The sequence below is a fragment of the Leguminivora glycinivorella genome, chromosome 6, assembly GCF_023078275.1.
Source record: "Leguminivora glycinivorella isolate SPB_JAAS2020 chromosome 6, LegGlyc_1.1, whole genome shotgun sequence".
NCBI lineage: Eukaryota > Metazoa > Arthropoda > Insecta > Lepidoptera > Tortricidae > Leguminivora > Leguminivora glycinivorella.
The window spans coordinates 13,564,991-13,583,834 of NC_062976.1; the positions used below are offsets into that span (position 1 = coordinate 13,564,991).

Genomic DNA, 18,844 nt, shown 5'->3' on the forward strand with positions numbered 1-18,844 from the left:
TTAAAATATGATCAATGTTATAACCGTGAGATAAAGGTGAACCTATGACATATATCAAGTCAGGTCACGATTGTCACGAACACTTTTTTCAATGAAAGGAACATATTTACCTAAATGTTCTAACATTTGATAGCCCTTACACGATTAGAATATCGCGTAATTGTCTTTGTTAAAGCATCACAAAGATACAAATGTTTAGACGATTTAGAGAAGACGTCACACTTTTAAAGTTGGTAAACATTAGAAGTACTTACTACGTGCAACTCGTGCAAGTAGGCTGGATCAACCCTTAAATACAAAGTGATGTATTTATGCATCATCTATTTTTTAATCTAATGACAGCATGTCAAAATTCAAATTTGTATAAATCTTTGTCAAGGTCATGCATTTAAGGGTTAACAGCATTATTACCTATGTTAGTGCTGCCGTCCTATCACTAGAACCCCTCTAAGCTGCATATTACCAGTTTTCATTTGGATAAATATTCTTAAATAGGAAAGAATTCCCCATCGACTGGTCTTGGAATCATATTTTTATCATTTTTAGTTACCGAGATACAGAGTCGACATACCTCGCTAAGTGCACTATTTTATAACCCTTTTCAATAGTATAAAACCGCAAACCCACATTTGTCTTCTATAACTTATATTAAAGCGCTTAGCAGTTGTTTATCTTCATAGTTTTATCACACGATACATAACTATAACAACGTTACTTGACATAAGCTTCATAAATTCCCATTAAAGCCGTTTAATTGCGTTATTACATTTTATAACATTCACTTTTTTAAATAAAATACTACGCTTAAACACGGCTAAAGTCCTTTAACCGTGTATTTAAAGACTTTCATTGTAATTTCGGTTACAAATACATCACTAAAACCTAGTTACTGCGCTTTACGGTGAATTTATTACTAAAAAATATTCACAATGCCACACTGAAACAGGACAAACCAGCAAAGCTACGCTAAAACCCCGCTAGTTGTAAAAGTATACCTTCCAAAGTTATTGCGCCAGAGAAACCGAAGACCAGGTAAGTGTTAAATATCTTTTTTTAAGGTTTTTTTCAAGCACAACTTGCGTTTTGCTAACGTATTATCACACGTTTGCCGCGACAAGTAAATACCTAACTCATAAGTTATTCGATCAAGAGCCCGGTTAAAACTATTGTGTACAAATAAAGCGTAAACAAAAAAGTCAAGAAATTACATTGTACCATCCTATTGCTATGTAGGCATTGCCATAGCCACATACATTTTGTAAGCATTTATTTACCTTACAATGTTTTAGTACCTATGTAGGTATGGATTAATTGCGCAACATTATATTACCGTCAAGCTGATTTAATAATGCAGTCAAAAATCAAATTAATTAATGTTATTTCTTTTAGGCTTGTTACGAACTTCAGGATACAAACGATAACAGAGATCTGCGAATAAAATGAATACCGAAAAACTGACCACAAGTCATCACACCAGCAGTAAGTTTAATAAATGTAGAACAGAAGGGGATTGCTCAACTCGATCTTTACCAAGGAACATTCTATCGTTGTGTATTGTTTCAAGAATTTTTGAGATTGATACCTCAGAATTCTTTGCCTAACTTAGCCACGTCGAACGTTTCTGCTTTAATTTTCAATGCTGACGAAAATACATCAATTTTAAAACTCCCTTTTACGGGTCCAAGCTAAAACCGTTGCTGACGATCATCGAATTTGGGTTTATCCTTCGTTGTAACAAAATCGAACAACGTTTACTTCTTTAATCATTCGTAAAATGTTTCTCATCTTGATATAAGGAAAGAAGGTTTTTGACTATTCCGTCGCAGACGCATTGAAACTACAAGTGATGACTCGAAAGAAGAAGAACTCTATACCTAGCATGTAAAAATTGTAAAATGACAACATATGTATCATCCAAAATGAAGCTTTATCTTGATTTATCCGCTCCAATTCATACAAACAACAGAGAAACAGACTTAAATTTAACCTAGTTAATACAATTTTAAGCAATGATGCACCTGATATTACCAGAAATTGTTAACAAAGATCTCTATATTGATTCTAGTTTAAAGAAAAAAAAAAGATGTACGATATATAAGTATTCTGTTGTACCAATTCATTCAGACCCTTCAAATCCAGAAGTTTTACATACAGAAAAGGAGGACTGACCTACACATAAGTACATATAACCATTTATCGATGTAGAACCACCGTCGATATAGAGCACTACACTCGTAATATTAATATTAATAATACAACTGTCGAAAACCAAACGCACAAAAAAAGAAAAATAAATTTTAAGAAGAACGGAATCAAGCGGAAAGAGAGAAAATTATTATGTCAAACAATCCTAAATGTATTTTGAATTTTTGAAGTATAAAATAAATAAAGATTGCTATTTTCACTTGCTTGGCGAATAATAAATGAAATCCGTGTTTCTTTTTGTAAGAACTGCCAATGTTAACCGTTTTTAACCTTATATAACTCGGTAATAAAAACATTATTTTAATAGTGTATTATAGTAATAATACGAATAACTTTGGATATCCAAGAGCGACACCTTTTGCCGTGTCGGTATAGCAAATTGATTTGTTGCAATGTAAAAAGCGAATTTTATTGTTTCATATTAATGTTATGTTAGTTTTCACTAATGTTAGAATATTATTTTAAGTTTAAATATGTTAATTTGTAACATAACTTATAACGAGGTTTTTTATGCATGCAAATAAATGGTTACAATATCATAAAGTTATCTTTTATTCATTTAACAAATTGAATTGCTCTTGAAACTTAGTGCAGGTACTGCAGGTAAACGGGACATTGCTAAAATGATAAACTCCTTTTAAAAAGAATGACAATGCTAAAACCTAGTAATCGTCGCTGGTTTGTCATATAGCGGGCTTTTAGATTAGGAATGCATACAAATTAAAAACGGTTACAGCATTTTTTTAGAGCATATACGATAGTATAAAATTGTTTAGTGTCTTTGCCGTTATTAAGCTATGTTTTTAGATTATTATGCAATGCTCAGTTACGATTACTATAAACACGTAAATTTACTTTGCCGTTATTAAGCCATGTTTTATGTATTATTCAATCCTAAAAAACGGCTAAAGTATACTTAACCGTGTTTTAACAGTAAAATCATACATATTTTAGGAATTATTTGCATAACTTAAACACAAAATTGCGAATTTCTAATAAATTAAACAATATTTAATTAAATTGATTTTAAATAATGTTAGCGTGAATTTAGTTTTAATTTAAGAATAAAAGAAATCTGGACTAAATCGACACATTTCCTAGAGATATGGGTTTTTATGTTTTTTGCCCATATCTCAAAACTATCATTTGTGGGTTAGATGGGTTTTAGTGATAGGACGGCAGAGTGATACCTATGCATGATGATGTATGACTGCATAATAAGTATAATATTATAATAACCGACGTAAATTGTGTACCACCTATCCAAGAAAAATGCATTTCCATTTCGAGAAAATTCAATACCATAGCTTTTAAAGTTATACAATATTCCACTAGGAGAGTTTTGGCAAGGCTGAATCGCAAATAAGAATAGTAGAGCAAGGTCGGTTCAGCGGCAGCGGCTGTTGTGCACCTACATATTTGATATATCTGCAGGTCTATTTGCGGTGATGATAGTGAACTCGGCGCGAGATGTCAGATTAAATTAAAGTAAACGAGGAGGTTGGCATTGATGATGGAATAAATGACATCATATGGGTGCCTTGGTTACTTAGATAAATAAGTTGAAAGCGCATATGTTTAGAAGCATTGAATCACTAGCCGATTCAATTGATTCTGTGTATGGAGAAAACATATTGTCTAAACACATATTTCTATTGTTTTAGCTACAGTTCTTTCATCGTGTTAAAATTGTTAGATGATCCTCTATTTGGTGAGGATTTACCTGATACATCATAAAAGTCTGAAAAGACAACCGAAGTTGGAATGTACTGTGGTCGAAATTATGTGTAAAGTTATATTTGTTCTGCGAATTGTAAAAAATCTAGAGGTATTTGCTAATTATCTTACACAAGTATTTTTTATTTACAAAGCACACAAAGTAACTTACAATTAGGAAAAGGTACTTAAGTGAACTTCACTGTAAGGTTATGTATCTTATAAACAGCAAAAGTGTGTATAGAATGTAGATGTGAGGAAAAAGAAAATAAAAGTGAAACGTGTGTAGAATACTATACTAACATATGTATACTAACTTACAAGACATACGTGCACATACCCAGATAGTTTTCGTGTTGGCCCCTTGGGAGCAGTTGACCCGGTTAATAGAGCGAGGTCCGTTTGTTTCAGGTGTCCGGTGCCGTGGAGTTGGCAGACCCCGCCAACACTGCGCAGATACTAGCTCAGCTGCAGAACCCTGTAAGTAATTACACCTTCATAAAGCTATTCTGAGATTTCACACTGCCTTCTGTTAAGGAAGATAGTACCTACTCGTTCATAGCTTCTTAATATTGCTCCCACTCTGGGCTGTTATAAATGTTATATAACATTTTATAGCATGTTATATAACACTTATAACTGCCAGTGTGGGAGCACCATAAAGCATACGTACCCAATTTTTTCCATCTACAAATTTGATCGTATATTTTTTTTATACTAATAAACGATAGAGATTTTCTCTCTAAAATAGACTGTTTGATAAGTAATAATATGTAGAAAAATAGGTATCAGGAAGTGATGAAATAGTCGGGACTTTATATTTTTGCTGATCGAATACCTACTTGTAAGTCTCCACTTTCATTTACTTATTGCACGTAAATTACTAATGTCGGGTATGTAAAATGAATATGTATAAAGTATATAACACTAAGCTTTATAAAAAAAAAACTTTAATTCGATATAAGATATGTTGTATGTGTAAATGTTATGGAAATTGGTATTTATACCTTAAGAGGCTTAATTAACTCAACCGTTATTATTATTATCATCCAAACTTGGTTAATTATGTAAAAATAAACGCACCTAATGAAGTTTTAAGGATATTATAATAACGTTTAAACCTTCTGTGGCCTTAACCCTACCGTAAATGGCACTTATCACCAATTATTCCGTCTAAATGTCGTATAAATGAGTCTGTAGATTGTTATTGGAGGCACCTCAAAGAGTGAAAGGTTATTAACTTTCGGCTCAAAAATATTCGCAGATACGAGCTGCGAGATATGGCTGATATAAGGGGCTGTTTGCAGCTGGAAATTGCTGATATTACTCCCCATTATGATCATGATTATGGGACGTTAACAAGAAAGTGGCACGACCGTCCGGCGTCGGCTCACGCGTCGGTTTAATTTTCACACCACTCGGAAAACTCCCGGCCTGCTCCGACCATTATTTCACATTATTTTCGCCTTACCCGTTAAGTAAATTGCTTAGAAATCACGGTCGAGTGTTCTGTAATAATGTTTTATCGACTGAATGATGGTAAAATGTTAACGGAATAAGTAAAACGTGTTGACTGAATATATTTTTCACAGATTCGACATACAAGTTGTTCGAGAAATCGGTGCAAATTGCATTTCTTTAATCATAATTATTATGTTTTACTTTGCTTTGCCCAAACCTCGTCGTGAACAAAGCCTTTATTTAGTCTAAATTCCAAGTTTCAAGCGAATCAAATACTTATTTAGACATTTAAAAACTTGGTAGGAACTGCTTTTACATGTCTAAAATTATTTTTACATGTACTATGTATTTTACTTATTGATATGTTTATTAGGTCCTTTTTTTATTTAAAAAGGTAAAAAATACCCAGTAATCGAATTGTTGATATATATATTTACAATACTTGAAGCTGATCGGAGTATGTGCCCGTGTTAGGCTCGCCTGGCAAGGATTTAGAAAGTGTTAACGACACTTCAAACATTTAACTGTTCCGCGGCTCGGCGCTACATTCCGAACTTCATGGTTCTCTCTTCCTGCTCTTAAACAAATATCACTAACCCTTAACTTGTGCTTCGGGATTCTCATGTCCAGTCTAGAGATAATACATATTTTGCCTACAAGTGTTAGTAAAATGTTTAAATTCTCTTTTGTATACATAAAATAATGTGTGTGCATGTTCATGGTTCATGGTGCATAAGTGGTGCATAAATTGGACTGTGATAAAAAAGTAAACATTTCGTCGTGGTCCACGTAGGCACGTGATCTTATAACCCTCACAACTGAAGAAAATGAGCATTAAGGAGCTTGTCGATATTAAATACGTTAAGAGATACCTATATGGTACATGCCTTTATTAAATTCCTGTATTTGTGCTCTTCGGTTAAATAAGAACCTGATTTCCTTTGGGACTCTGTAGGTATTAAATGCTTGAGCAGTAAATTAGGAAAGACAGGAGACATATTAAATGTAGGTATTCTAATATGATATAAACTTTTAGAGTCCATTTAGGCTAACTTGGCATTGGCACTAATGTAAATAGAGCAAAGTAAAATCAGTATATTTGGTAAGTACATTTATTTATAAAAGTTAGTATTTAATTTTATGCGACAAACAGTTATCCTAATTTATACTAAAGTAAACGCTCCATAAAACCAGTAAATTAAAGTATTTCTGTAAAGTAAATCATGTCTTAGGGCGACTACAGATTAACCCCTGCCCGTTCGCTTTAATCCCATTACAATAATATTATTACGTCGAGCACGTTCCATGCGGGTAATTGACACATGTCAAACGCAGGTCGACTTTGATTTGTCCATTTTAGAACATTGTTTACAGAAACAACGGATGCTGCGTTCATTCAGTCGAATATAGACGGTTTGCGCAAACCGGTTGCTGTGATTGGTCAGCACATCAAAACAATTTGTTAGGGTTTTTAATTTCTCAAAATAAAACTTCATTTTCTCGAATTGCTTAATGATGGAGTCAGCGCGAAAAGAGAAGAGTAATAATGAGAACTAATACATTCCACGAAACTTCGTTGCCCGCACACACTCTGTAGTAGTGAGCATAAATTTAAATGGATATGTTTAAACGCTTGTTTAACTTAACCGTTAACTGGTGATAATTATGACGAATCGCATTTTACATGAATTCATATTGCAACCTTTGCCCGTTAAAGTGCCTTTAAGGACCAAGATAAATGCAAACAAATTGGTGTTGATGTTGATTAATGTGCAAAAATATTGGAGGGCGGGAATGCCGGTTCCTGTTCGCGTGGTGCGAAGGTGACGCGAGCGCGGAGCCGGCGCTGCGGGCCTCGGCAGTGCGCGGCGGGCGCGCGACTCGGCCGTACACAGCACCCACCCACGCGCGTGCTCGCGCGGCTATACGCACTCCGCACGCGCGGCAACAACTAAAAACGCGGGAAAATACAGGCAGTATAGCGGTTCCTCAAAAACCCCTACTAACTCGCCAAAATTAAGTCACTAGTATTTTCTTTACGAGAAAGTGAACTCAGTGCATATCAAGTGATGTTTTCAAGTTTCAAAAATGTTTAAAGTGGCTCCACTGCAAAATAATGAGGTTCCCCGTCTGAAGTGACGTTTGCGCAGCGCCGCCGGCGACCACGTCTAAAAGATGAAGTTGTTCAAGAGGAGGCTGTCGTTCAGCGGAGATAAACAGAAACGGGTTTCCCGCACAGACGACCCCTTTGAGCACGAGGTACCTAGCATGCCCACTCGACCCACACCTTCGGACAATACACCGTGCTGTATCTACCCTCCCGCTTGTTTGTTTTATCAAAAGCACGCGCCGACGTTGTTTTTTATAACTTATCTCTGAGATTAATTTGTCCCTCGTCAATCTTAATCTGTTAAAATGAAGAGGGCTCTCGCGGTAAAATATTCCATAGAGAGTCGGTTTATTTTAAGAGTACATTAATAGGAGTAACGTGTATCAATCAAGCTCTTATTCTTATTAGCTGATAAGGTGATAAGGGAAGGGCTCGTGATTGCACGCGCGTTTGGCTGACCCGCGGAGTTTCAACACGGAGGTGATAAGAGTTTTATTACAGTTAGTTTTTGTAGTGTGCAGCGTCGCTGTACTGTGCGAAGTAAATTGAAAGGCAAGGTTATCTTATCGGAGCCGCGACGCTCCAGGGGCCGCGTAGAGCGCGACGCGTGTTTACCTTCAGTCATTTAGCCTCTTGCAATTCCATTTGCCATTTCTACATTAGCCTGGAAGTGTAGTTTTCTTGCGCTCACTAAACAATAGGGGTGTAAAATGCACCAACAGTTTCATTCGTTTTAGAAAAATGGTTTAAATTCATCTTCACCTAATAAGGTATCTAATACTGAAGAGCCGACGGAAAGTTTACAAAATTCTGAAATTTTCACATAGGAAAACTTGGGAAACTTTCCATACTTTGTATGGACAATTGTATGGATGGAAAATTTCCATTTCATAAATTTAAATTCCCTTTAGTTTTCGTGAAAGTTTCGTGAATTTTCAAGAAATTTAAGATTTTGTTGGAACGTTTCCTCAACTTGCATATCATTAGTATCTAGTCACTAAATAGTAAAAACACCTTGTCATTTATTGTAACTTTCTGGGAACACGATTCAAAATTATTTCGTAGTATTACGTATTTAATTATTTGCCAATTGTACAGGATTTAATTGTTGGTGAAAATTTCAAGTGTAAGAAAATCAGTCACGGTGATGAATGTTATTATTTTGTTTCAAAACATGTAGTGACTATGCCAACATTTCATAAACTCACAACAATAACATTTTAAGGTATTACAAAAGCATTTTTTGACCTATGTACGGTACGGCACTGATGTAAGATACTCATCAGATGTAAACCCGTTCGTCAATGTCAAACGCAATAAACAGAAGTCATAGTCCATACCTACACATCAGCGTAATTTTATGTTACCACAACAACATGGACATGACGCATATACAGCTGTACTACGTTACTATACAAACGAACTATTGTATTTACTTACACATAGGAATTAGAGGAATACGAATACCGACGGTCTCAGCCATTTTTGAAAGTCACGATTTGCTGCCATATAATAATTTTGAAGATGCGATCATTGGTCGTAATTGTAGTGTCAAAATGCGGCTTTCTGTATGTATAATCGAAATATGTTTGTCTTAAACCACAAGATTAGAGAAGTGACTTTAGGTAGATACTTAAAAAATATTTGTTTTTTATACCACACTTCAGATGTCATAATTGTTTAGGTTTACGTTTTACACTTTATTTCTTATCGACAATTACACACTTGACAAAAATCTAATGTAAATAAATATTTTCTATACCTATGGTCCGATTTTTGAGTCACACGCGTTCGAATTCAGAAAATTGTCACTGAAAATAATAAGCAAGTCACCGTTTTCAACCGGTATTTTAGTGACAAAATCCCGTACGCGAGATTCAAAAATCGCCCCCCTAATCAATGACTTGCGATTTTGGAATTATTTTCCTCAACCGCGCTTTTTCAAAATTCACGCTGCTTTATTTTACTTACCTCTCCAGCGTCTCCATAGATTTACATATATTAAGCTAGATTGAGTTGTTAGGCCAAAAAGTGTGTCCACATGAGAGGGTAAAGTTGGGGGTGGTGTCCCTCTCGAACTTATTGCCACTGTCAAAATCATTTGGATGACGTCATCACTGTCATAATTTGGGGATACCAGTCAATATTCAAAGTTACTACCAAATCTACTAATACCCAGTTAAAGGTTTTTTTTAAATGCGCAAATCTTTGGTTTTATGGCTTCATAATAATGACTTACCAATTCGTTACAAGGTATATCATATATTACCCTTGCCTCGATATAATACAAAAATAATTTAAGAAGTTTGTAAACTTAGTTATCATACAGGTAAAAATACTACTACTATAGTAATCTCTTTAACACTGGTCACACGTGCGAGAGGGACACCAGCCCCAACTTTGACCCTCTCATGTGGACACACTTTTGCTAGTCTGACAAGAACGCCTTTCTGCACCAGTGATAAAGTTCAATTTAGTATGGCAAAAAAAGTGTGAGCTGTCCCTATTGAAAGTCCATGAGCGTCTCTCGCTGGTTCTTTTTTTTCATTTACCATAAACAATTTGAAATTATGTCGTAGTTCTCTCTGTTTATGTTTGAAATGAGGCAATCCTTGGCCAAACTATACCTTGGCACAGTGAGTGAATACAAAAAGGCGGCATATTTATTGAATTTAAATATGGAAATAATTAATACTGACAGGTTGGATCTTTTTCAATATTTATTAAAGGCACATACCAGATGTATTAAAGTTCTGTAGGGAATTTTATTGCCTTTACCGTTTACTACACTTTGGCAAGCCTTATACATCAGTAGAAAAAAAAATCCAAGCAAAAATGTATACAACCAAAAAAGTCTACTGAAACGTATCCCTTTCGGTCATATTTCGTTTTAAATTGTTTATGGTTAAAAAAATAAAATTAAAAAGGTTTTTAAATGGAGGCCAAATCAGGGCTGTAAGTTAATTATTTGCTTTATATAATATATGAAAACGTATATATGACTTCATTACATTGATTAACTAATTAATATTGTCGTCGGTTAACGCACGAACCCTTCGCGATTTAATCCGTGTCAAAAGTTTTTTTTCATCACACCCGCACTTTAAATGTGTTATTGCAATCAGGCGGAGCGTGAGTTATAGAAAAATCGTTCTCCCAAGGGAATAATGAAATTTCTTGTAATGTACTTAACTTTTTTACATCTATTTACATATTTTTTACATTGCGAGTGTGATGAAAAACATTGTGTGTAACTCGGGGAGTATGAATATTACTAACTCGAGTCTTTAAATCGCTCCGGCAAGCCGTCGCGATTTAACTTACTCTCGTTAGTAATATTCAACTTCCTCCCCTTGTTGCACAATGTACTATTAGAGATCACGGACAAAACGGTAATAATACTAGATACATACATACCTACGTAGATATTGCATGATATTATGTACATTTATAAAACTGAAGCTATGATAAGTTCAATAGGTAATTAGTATTTATAGGTAGTTAGAAATAGATAATTAGTATTATTAAACAATCACAATAAAATGCTCGTTTTATCTACCTATCCCACTATGTTCATTATAAAGTTGGGGAAATAATATGATGACTTTTTATAAGATGGCATCGCCAATCGCCATACCATATCACACCAACTGTCAAACCAATGTATGCGCAGAGCGAATATAATATATCCATAAAAACGTAGATACCATTTTCCTCTCTTTATATTAGAATAGAGAATTAGAAGTGGCAATCGTTGGATCAGCTAGTAAGTAAAAGAAATACAGATAAAGTAATAAAGAATAAAACACTGACGGGGCTAACGCTGGCATGCGAAAATGCTTCTTAGCAAATGAATGCTACCTAAACACAAAATTTTTCACCACACCAACACGAACAAAATATTGACTATAAAACATCAAATTAAATCAAACCCAGCAATCTATTAAATATTTATGATTCAAAATAATTATTTGTAGATAAATTCTACCAGCCACCTCAAGGCATCAAGTTAAAATTTGTATTAAATTACTTTGCACTCTTGTGGATAAAATGCAATTTGCTATCCGTTTTCGAATAGCACAATTGGTGGTGAAAATATTTTTTCACCACACCAACTGGTAAAGATCAATTTTGCTTACAAATAATTATTTTGAATCATAAATATTGAATAGATTGCTGGATTTGATTTAGTTTGATGTTTTATAGTCAGTATTTTGTTCGTGTTGGTGTGGTGAAAAATTTTGTGTTTCACTCTATTACTATTTAACATAATATCGAATTAGAGTCTAAAACTAATCTCGGAGGACGTATCTGTGCTTGATATTGAAAAATATGTAAATATCCAGAATGGTAATGTCGCACGATCGTCTGCTATCATTTAAATACGCAGTTGGCACCAATCTACCTAAATTACGTTCATTTAACGCATATACAATGAGTTAGTTAGTCAGCGAGCTAGGCTAGGTAGTTTAAATTTGTCACGGAAGAATATGCGTGTCATGTATTTAACATTCTAAGTATTCTACCTCTCACCAAGTTTTAAACGATTTCTCCGCAAAAGAAAACATACGGAGCTGCAGTACCCACCTGCCTACATACATTCCGATTACCTACCGACATCGACAATCTGACATAATGCGTGAGCACCGTGTTACAACATCATGATAATAAATTACAGGTAGCAGTGTTTACAACGCATTAGGCATCCCTATAGCTCTTTTCAAACACTGAAAATGGTATAATACTCTTTATTGTACCAGAATCTGGCCGGCTTCCAAGAAATGTATCTTTCATATGGCAAAAAGTTTTAAAAGTTTTCCCAATCCGATGCCAATTCATTCAACAAAGCTACGAAGTAAGTGACCACAAAAACGTGAAAGGAGAATAATACGGGATGTCGTCCGTTTTCAACAGTGTAACAAATCTAATTTGGCGTGTCTAGGAGCGATGCGGTCGGCTGGAGGCGTGGATAACTTTATTAATTCCTCGAGGCTTATCACGCCGCTACGTGTCGAAAGTAGTAACGAAATGTTAAGTGCATGTGCGCGCCTACGCGCTTGATCACCGATGTACCATCGTTGTCCCTTTTAACTGACCAGTGGAAAACCTTATAACTGCGAAGTAAGGGCTAGTGATCGCTAGTTCAGTGTATTGCTGTCATATCGATGGATGTACCGACACACTGCGACTACGATGCAGGCTGCGGCACACGTGGGATGTTTATTATCTTATCTACCTGCTCGTTAATACGCTGTGCTATTTTCACACAATGTAGAGCAGAGATTTTGAAACTTTAACATACGATAACTGTTATTCTAGCTATAATCCACATAGAATGATGGCAACTCTAGACCGTTTAGGTACTTAATAACCCTATTAAGAAAAAAAAAAATGTTTCTCATTTATTGGAATTTACGAGTATACCCATGATTCATAAAGATAAGCCTTCATAATAATAAATACATACTAGTTTCTGGTTTCTGAAGTAAAATACCGATATTAATGTATTTAGAATAAGATCTATGTCATGAGGTTACTCTGCCTGGAAGTCGTGTCACTCGCGCCTTATTGGATTAGTTATAGTTCCTGTGCAGAACGTTTTGTGTTACAAAGTCCACATGAGAAGGTCCGTGCGTGACAAGCATCTTTATGAAGATACACGATGACTTGGGATGCTCTGCCGTCACTACCTATTTGTCTGTCTATGCAGATGATTAACGTATATGTAGTTGTGTAAACATAATTATATTAACATGCAACTTGCACCTAGTTACTTAATTGTTTCTAAAACGTTAGTTATATGGGCTAAGGTCACCCAGCAATTAGTTCAAAAGCTTAAATAATGTATGTAATAATTCGCTTCACCCGAAATATAATTATTTAAGACTTAACTTTATTTTTAACCCGACCCTTAAACTAAAATTCTAAATATACCAACTTATAATTATGACTTTCACATGTTAGCCCTAATTAACCCGTTTATTTTTATTTTTTATTTTTATTTTACTGAGAAGTTGAACAGCGTTTACAATAAAAAAAGTCGTTTCATGAGAAATATTTTAAAGTGTAAATGTTTATATGTTTTCTTAATCTTAAGTTTTCGTACAAATATGTGGTTTATCCATAGGTACGGCGATTTTAGTTAAGATCATTACGGTATTAAAATCATTATTAATGACATCTGATAATAAAAAGCGCGGTTATATTGCAGGATTTGCTTTTGTAACAGGTATTTAATTTAGCAAAATAAGTGTATCATTTGCTTTAGATAATTAAAAAACCGGACAAGAGCGTGTAGGGCCACGCTCAGTGTAGGGTTCCGTAGTTTTCCGTATTTATCTCAAAAACTACTAAACCTATAAAGTTTAAAATAATTTTCCTAGAAAGTATTTACAAAGTTCTACTTTTGTGATTTTTTTCATATTTTTTAAACATATGGTTCAAAAGTTAGAGGGGGGGGGGGGCACACTTTTTTTCCTTTAAGAGCAATTATTTCCGAAAATATTAATATTATCAAAAAACGATTTTAAAAAACCGTTATTCATTTTTAAATACCTATCAATATATCACACGTTGGGGTTGGAATGAAAAAAAATCAGTCCCCACTTTACATGTAGGGGGGGTACCCTAACAAAACATTTTTTCCACTTTTTATTTTACCACTTTGTCGGCGTGATTAATATAAGTGCATATTGGTACCAAATTTCAGCTTTCTAGTGCTAACGGTCACTGAGATTATCCGCGGACGGACGGACGGACGGACGGACAGACAGACATAGTGAAACTATAAGGGTTCCTAGTTGACTACGGAACCCTAAAAAGGAAGCAACATAAAAAACCCCTTTTCTATGAAACGTAGCACTCAAATAGAGTTCAACTGTTCATTTCAACCCGGATCTGAAACCCTATTGTTGACATGTAAGGCTTTCGGAATTAGCTCTGAGTACATCCGGCTGCTTAATAGCTTGTCTAATGATGCTGTTACCTTTTTATTCTTATTCCTAATTGAATTAGCGTAGCGGTTCATGAGGTTTAAGGCTACATGGTTGTATACAAGGTATGGTTAAAGTGAAATCATGATATGACGACGACTGGGACTGTTTTAAGATTTTTTTTTATCTGCTAGCACTGAACATCACTAGATTTTAGAATTAGAATAGATAGAATATAGTTATATACCTATAATAGATAGAAAAGAGAGAATATAATAGAATAGAATAGAATTTGCGTGAATATATTGATATTTTAATGCTCTTATATAGTATAATAAATTTAATTGAAATACAAAATTAAAATTATGATTCACCTATTTATATAATTAGTCACCTAAAACTAAACCCATCTAAAAAAAAGAATACGAATACCTTATAACAACTACCCTCTAAACCTTTGCCCCTCGGTGCCTATTACCTACGACGATAGTCTTACTCTTTATTATACTTGTGCTATTACAAATCAACTCTTTATTTGCAATATACTTATAACGATAACTTTTCTCTTGTTGCCAGGACCGAGCCAGATTCTCGGACACCAGCTGGCAGATCCACCGAACCTGGCGGCGCGAGGACCAGCTCCCGCTGTCGCCTCCACCGCTGCGCGCACCGGCCACGCCAGCTCCTCCAGTGCTGCGCAGTGACCAGAATGGCATTTACGATACCATCACGGTATGTGTCTTGAAACTCTTGAATGTCTGTTTTCTGAATGCAACATCGGGCTTAGTCGAGGCACAGTATAAACCAGTAATAACTCTTCTAACAAACGTACGCCGCGAGTTTGGATTAATGTGGATAAGAATAATATGTATCAACATATTTTTTCATAGTTTTCCGACTCATATGATGTGATAAATTTATATAACGACATATAAATTATATATATTTTAGATAACGACATCTGAGTTTTGATGAAGTCAAGTAAAATTTATAGTAATTTTGTTCAACCACGTGCTTCCGAACACAGTAGGTACCTTTCGCGTCGCTGCTGCCGGAGAGTAGCTACTGAGTCCTCCTTATACTGTGGTTGAGGTGGCGATCGCTTGTGTTACAATAAAGCCTCCGCCACACATGAGCGTTTTGAGAGCGTGGCGTGAGCGCCACACTCATGTGTGACGGAGTCTTAAGAGCCTGTCTCTGTAATCGTTCTCCACTTGAGTGCGATAGTCATTGCACTCATTGCGTTTCGTTTGCTACCAAGCGTATAGATTATAGACACATTGGCTACGCGAAATGATAGGTCACGCCAGGTCTCCCTGTCTTCACTATATCATATCATAATTTAATAGCATAGGATAATAATCTTTATGTCATTTTAAATAAAACAGCACAACCAAATAACATCCAACTATCTTCAAATTCATACAGTTTTATTGTACTGCACTGATAAACCTATTAACCTAAGTCTTCAATTCTATAAACAGTAATAAACACCCAGTAGTCCCAGTACTTAATGTTTTTATACCAACAAACATTAGATATACAACTTGGCACGGACTCAGGTAATAAGAGCTCTATATTTTACTTCCTGCGCTAGAAACACTTATAAAGTTTCTGATAAGACTTGTATTGTTTACTGGAATTTAAACTTAATAACTTCGGCTTTATAGCCTTATTATAACTATTATTACAGTTTATTTCTAAATAGTAAACTGATAAAGTAAGGCACTTGACAAAGTAGTTAGGTAAACTATACCTTTTAAAGTCGTGCATTGAATTTTTATTCCTATAGGTGTTTATTGCGGTTATCTGTTATCACGGTAAATTAACTAGGTACATAATTGAATTGAATCGGTTTTATAAATCTTCCTGTTAAGACTCTTTAGAATCCATTACACGTTATAATCTGGTTGGCCATCTAATAAATGAAACGTAAATAGAAGCGTTAAAATAACGTTATTTACTATACGCAATAAATTAAAAACTTATTAAGCTAACGATCAAGTTAAGATATCGTTTCAAATTTATTATAAAACGGGTTTAAAATGTGTTGTACATTTAAGATTCGATTAAGTGTTAAACCAAATAAGTAAGTATGCTACATATGTATGTATATTGATGGCCGTCCAGTAGCTAAGTGTCAGTAGTCAGTAGGTTGTGTGAAGTGTGTGTGACGAGATTTTCCAAAGCAAAAATAATTAATTATACATGCCATTCTCAATCAAGAGAGTACCTTTTATCGTTTGTCAATAAGGCGCTATTTCCGTAATATCTTCAATATGAAATTGATCTTATCGACAACCGACAATGTTTAGTGCCGTAGCCGAATGGCATTTCTGCGACGCGAAACGAAACCGAAACGCCGCGAAAGGTAGTGTGGCTTTGTCGCGCCAATACGCAAGAGCGATAGAGATAGATATCTACTAGCGTTTCGTTTCGAGAGCGTTTGTGCCATTCGGCTACGTACCCAGGTACCTTTTGATTGAAAACGTCACGTATGTACGTGGAGTATTAGAAATGAACATTTATACTCTATAAATCAATCCATGGTGTGGTAAGGCAATTGTATAATATACTGCCATACCAATGCTCGCATTTATTATAAACAATGCGGTCTACATACATTTACTTTATAGAGATTTATATTGCTAGTATTGTACTGTTTTCTCTAAACATTCATTCCTTAAAAAAATCGAGATGCTCAGCTATATTGAAACATTAGCAGTCCTATGAGAGATACACACACAGATAGGAAGGGATGTAAAAGTAAAAACACCTTTTGCAAAATGCATACAACAGTAGGTAATAGTGCATCACATAGCAACGATATATCTGTACACATATATCATATATGATATTAAGAACTTATTTATATACTATACCTACTTGCTGAAACGAAAAATACATCGTTGCGCAATCAAAAAAACTACGAAAATGTTAGTAGCTTCTCTCTTATATATTTATTCCTACTTTTGTAACCACATATTAACTATCGAGTTATGTTCAAAAAAGCTAAGATTTCCTGCATTTATTTGAACAGTTTAAATTCTTGTTGATTTGAGTAGAAGTAAAAGTCGCAGCTAAAATTCTTTACTCTAAAATCAGACATTCCATTAGCTGAATGCGTGTCCTGTAATGGAGTAGCTTTAGAGAGACGGGCGTTAGAGGCGTAGCCGCGAGCTCGGTTCCTGTTGTTTAGCTAATGTACCTTTGTGCTAGTTCGCTCGTAAACCAAGGGTTAGTGCCCGGGCACAACGAGGTTTGTCACAGAAATCAACTACACTCTAAAAAGTACCATGCTCAACACGAAATCATTATCACTCAACAGCTTTGCTAGGTTTCGTAATCATAATCAACTCTGATGTGATTTATGAAAATGACCGTTCGATTTTAAGATTGATTGATAGTATTGTAAGTAAAGTTTGCAGAGGGTCGCCGGCTTGACACGATCTGGGCCGGATACTAGGGCCATTTATCGTGAGACTGCTCCGGGGACCAAAGAGCATGGCCATTTGTTTTGAATCTGAACGCCGGCGCCCACGCGACGCATGTTCCGTGATTTCACTAGTTTGTTCCTTAACTAGAATTCCGTTAGCATTAAATTTATTCAAATCGTAGCTATATAGAAAAGTTTTGATAGTCAGATGCAATTTACCACTATTAACCTCCTCAAAAGTCCCCAGTCCTGAAACAATAAAACGAATGACATAATTTGTATGCCAATACCGTCTAGTAAACTCTAACAATCATTAAACAATAATTTCTTTCAACTGCATTACTTTAACACACCCATAAAATATGTAAACAGAATCGTATTTGATAACCTTGGTATGTAATTGATGACTCCGCAATTGACTGCCACCGAAGTCTCTATTTTATATTTACTCAATACTGGCGCGTTGTAGCATTCCTTTTGAAAGCATTTATTATCAACGACATTTTCCGGAGAGTGCGAACACAGGCAGTACCCTAATGGCTAGTCGACTGTAATGGAGTAATTGTGCCATTGGTAATTGATGGACTGGCTCGACGGGGCTTCCTTCCGATCAGCTAATGTCGTCAGCTACCGAGCGCCCCGAACATTGCAGATCAGGGACCGGACAACCCCTTCCGCGCTACAAGCCTTTCATTGGGAATCCCTAACGTAAGGACGACCCAATCGAGAGACTCTCCCTTTCGAACTGCAAGCCCATTCATTTGACTAGCCCTTACAAAAAAATAAGCAAAACAATAAAGCTAGCCCTGTGCATTGGCTTAGCGCTATCCGATACGGCTTGCAAGCCTTTAATAAGGGTTACCCTTATTTTAAGCGCTATTTATAAGGCTTTCCCTTTTGTTAAAGCGTAGTCGAGCCTTGCGTAAAAGAGACAGGATTATGAATCTAAGCTATTGTAAGAACAGGAAGGAAAATGCGCTGTTG

At 35.4% G+C, this 18,844-nt stretch overlaps 1 protein-coding gene across 8 annotated transcripts in view; it reads left to right on the forward strand.

The window, feature by feature from the left end:
* LOC125227284 (tensin-1) overlaps positions 1-18,844 on the forward strand; it is a 155,436-nt gene that overhangs the window by 69,858 nt on the left and 66,734 nt on the right. For 6 of the 8 annotated variants that reach the window (XM_048131547.1, XM_048131549.1, XM_048131548.1 and 3 more), the window contains 2 exons: positions 4,333-4,401; positions 15,001-15,156. In XM_048131547.1, coding sequence (XP_047987504.1) covers positions 4,333-4,401; positions 15,001-15,156 — 225 coding nt within the window. Of the gene's footprint in view, positions 1-4,332; positions 4,402-7,239; positions 7,642-15,000; positions 15,157-18,844 lie in introns of those variants that run through there. The other 2 variants (XM_048131554.1, XM_048131550.1) reach the window with 2 other exon arrangements.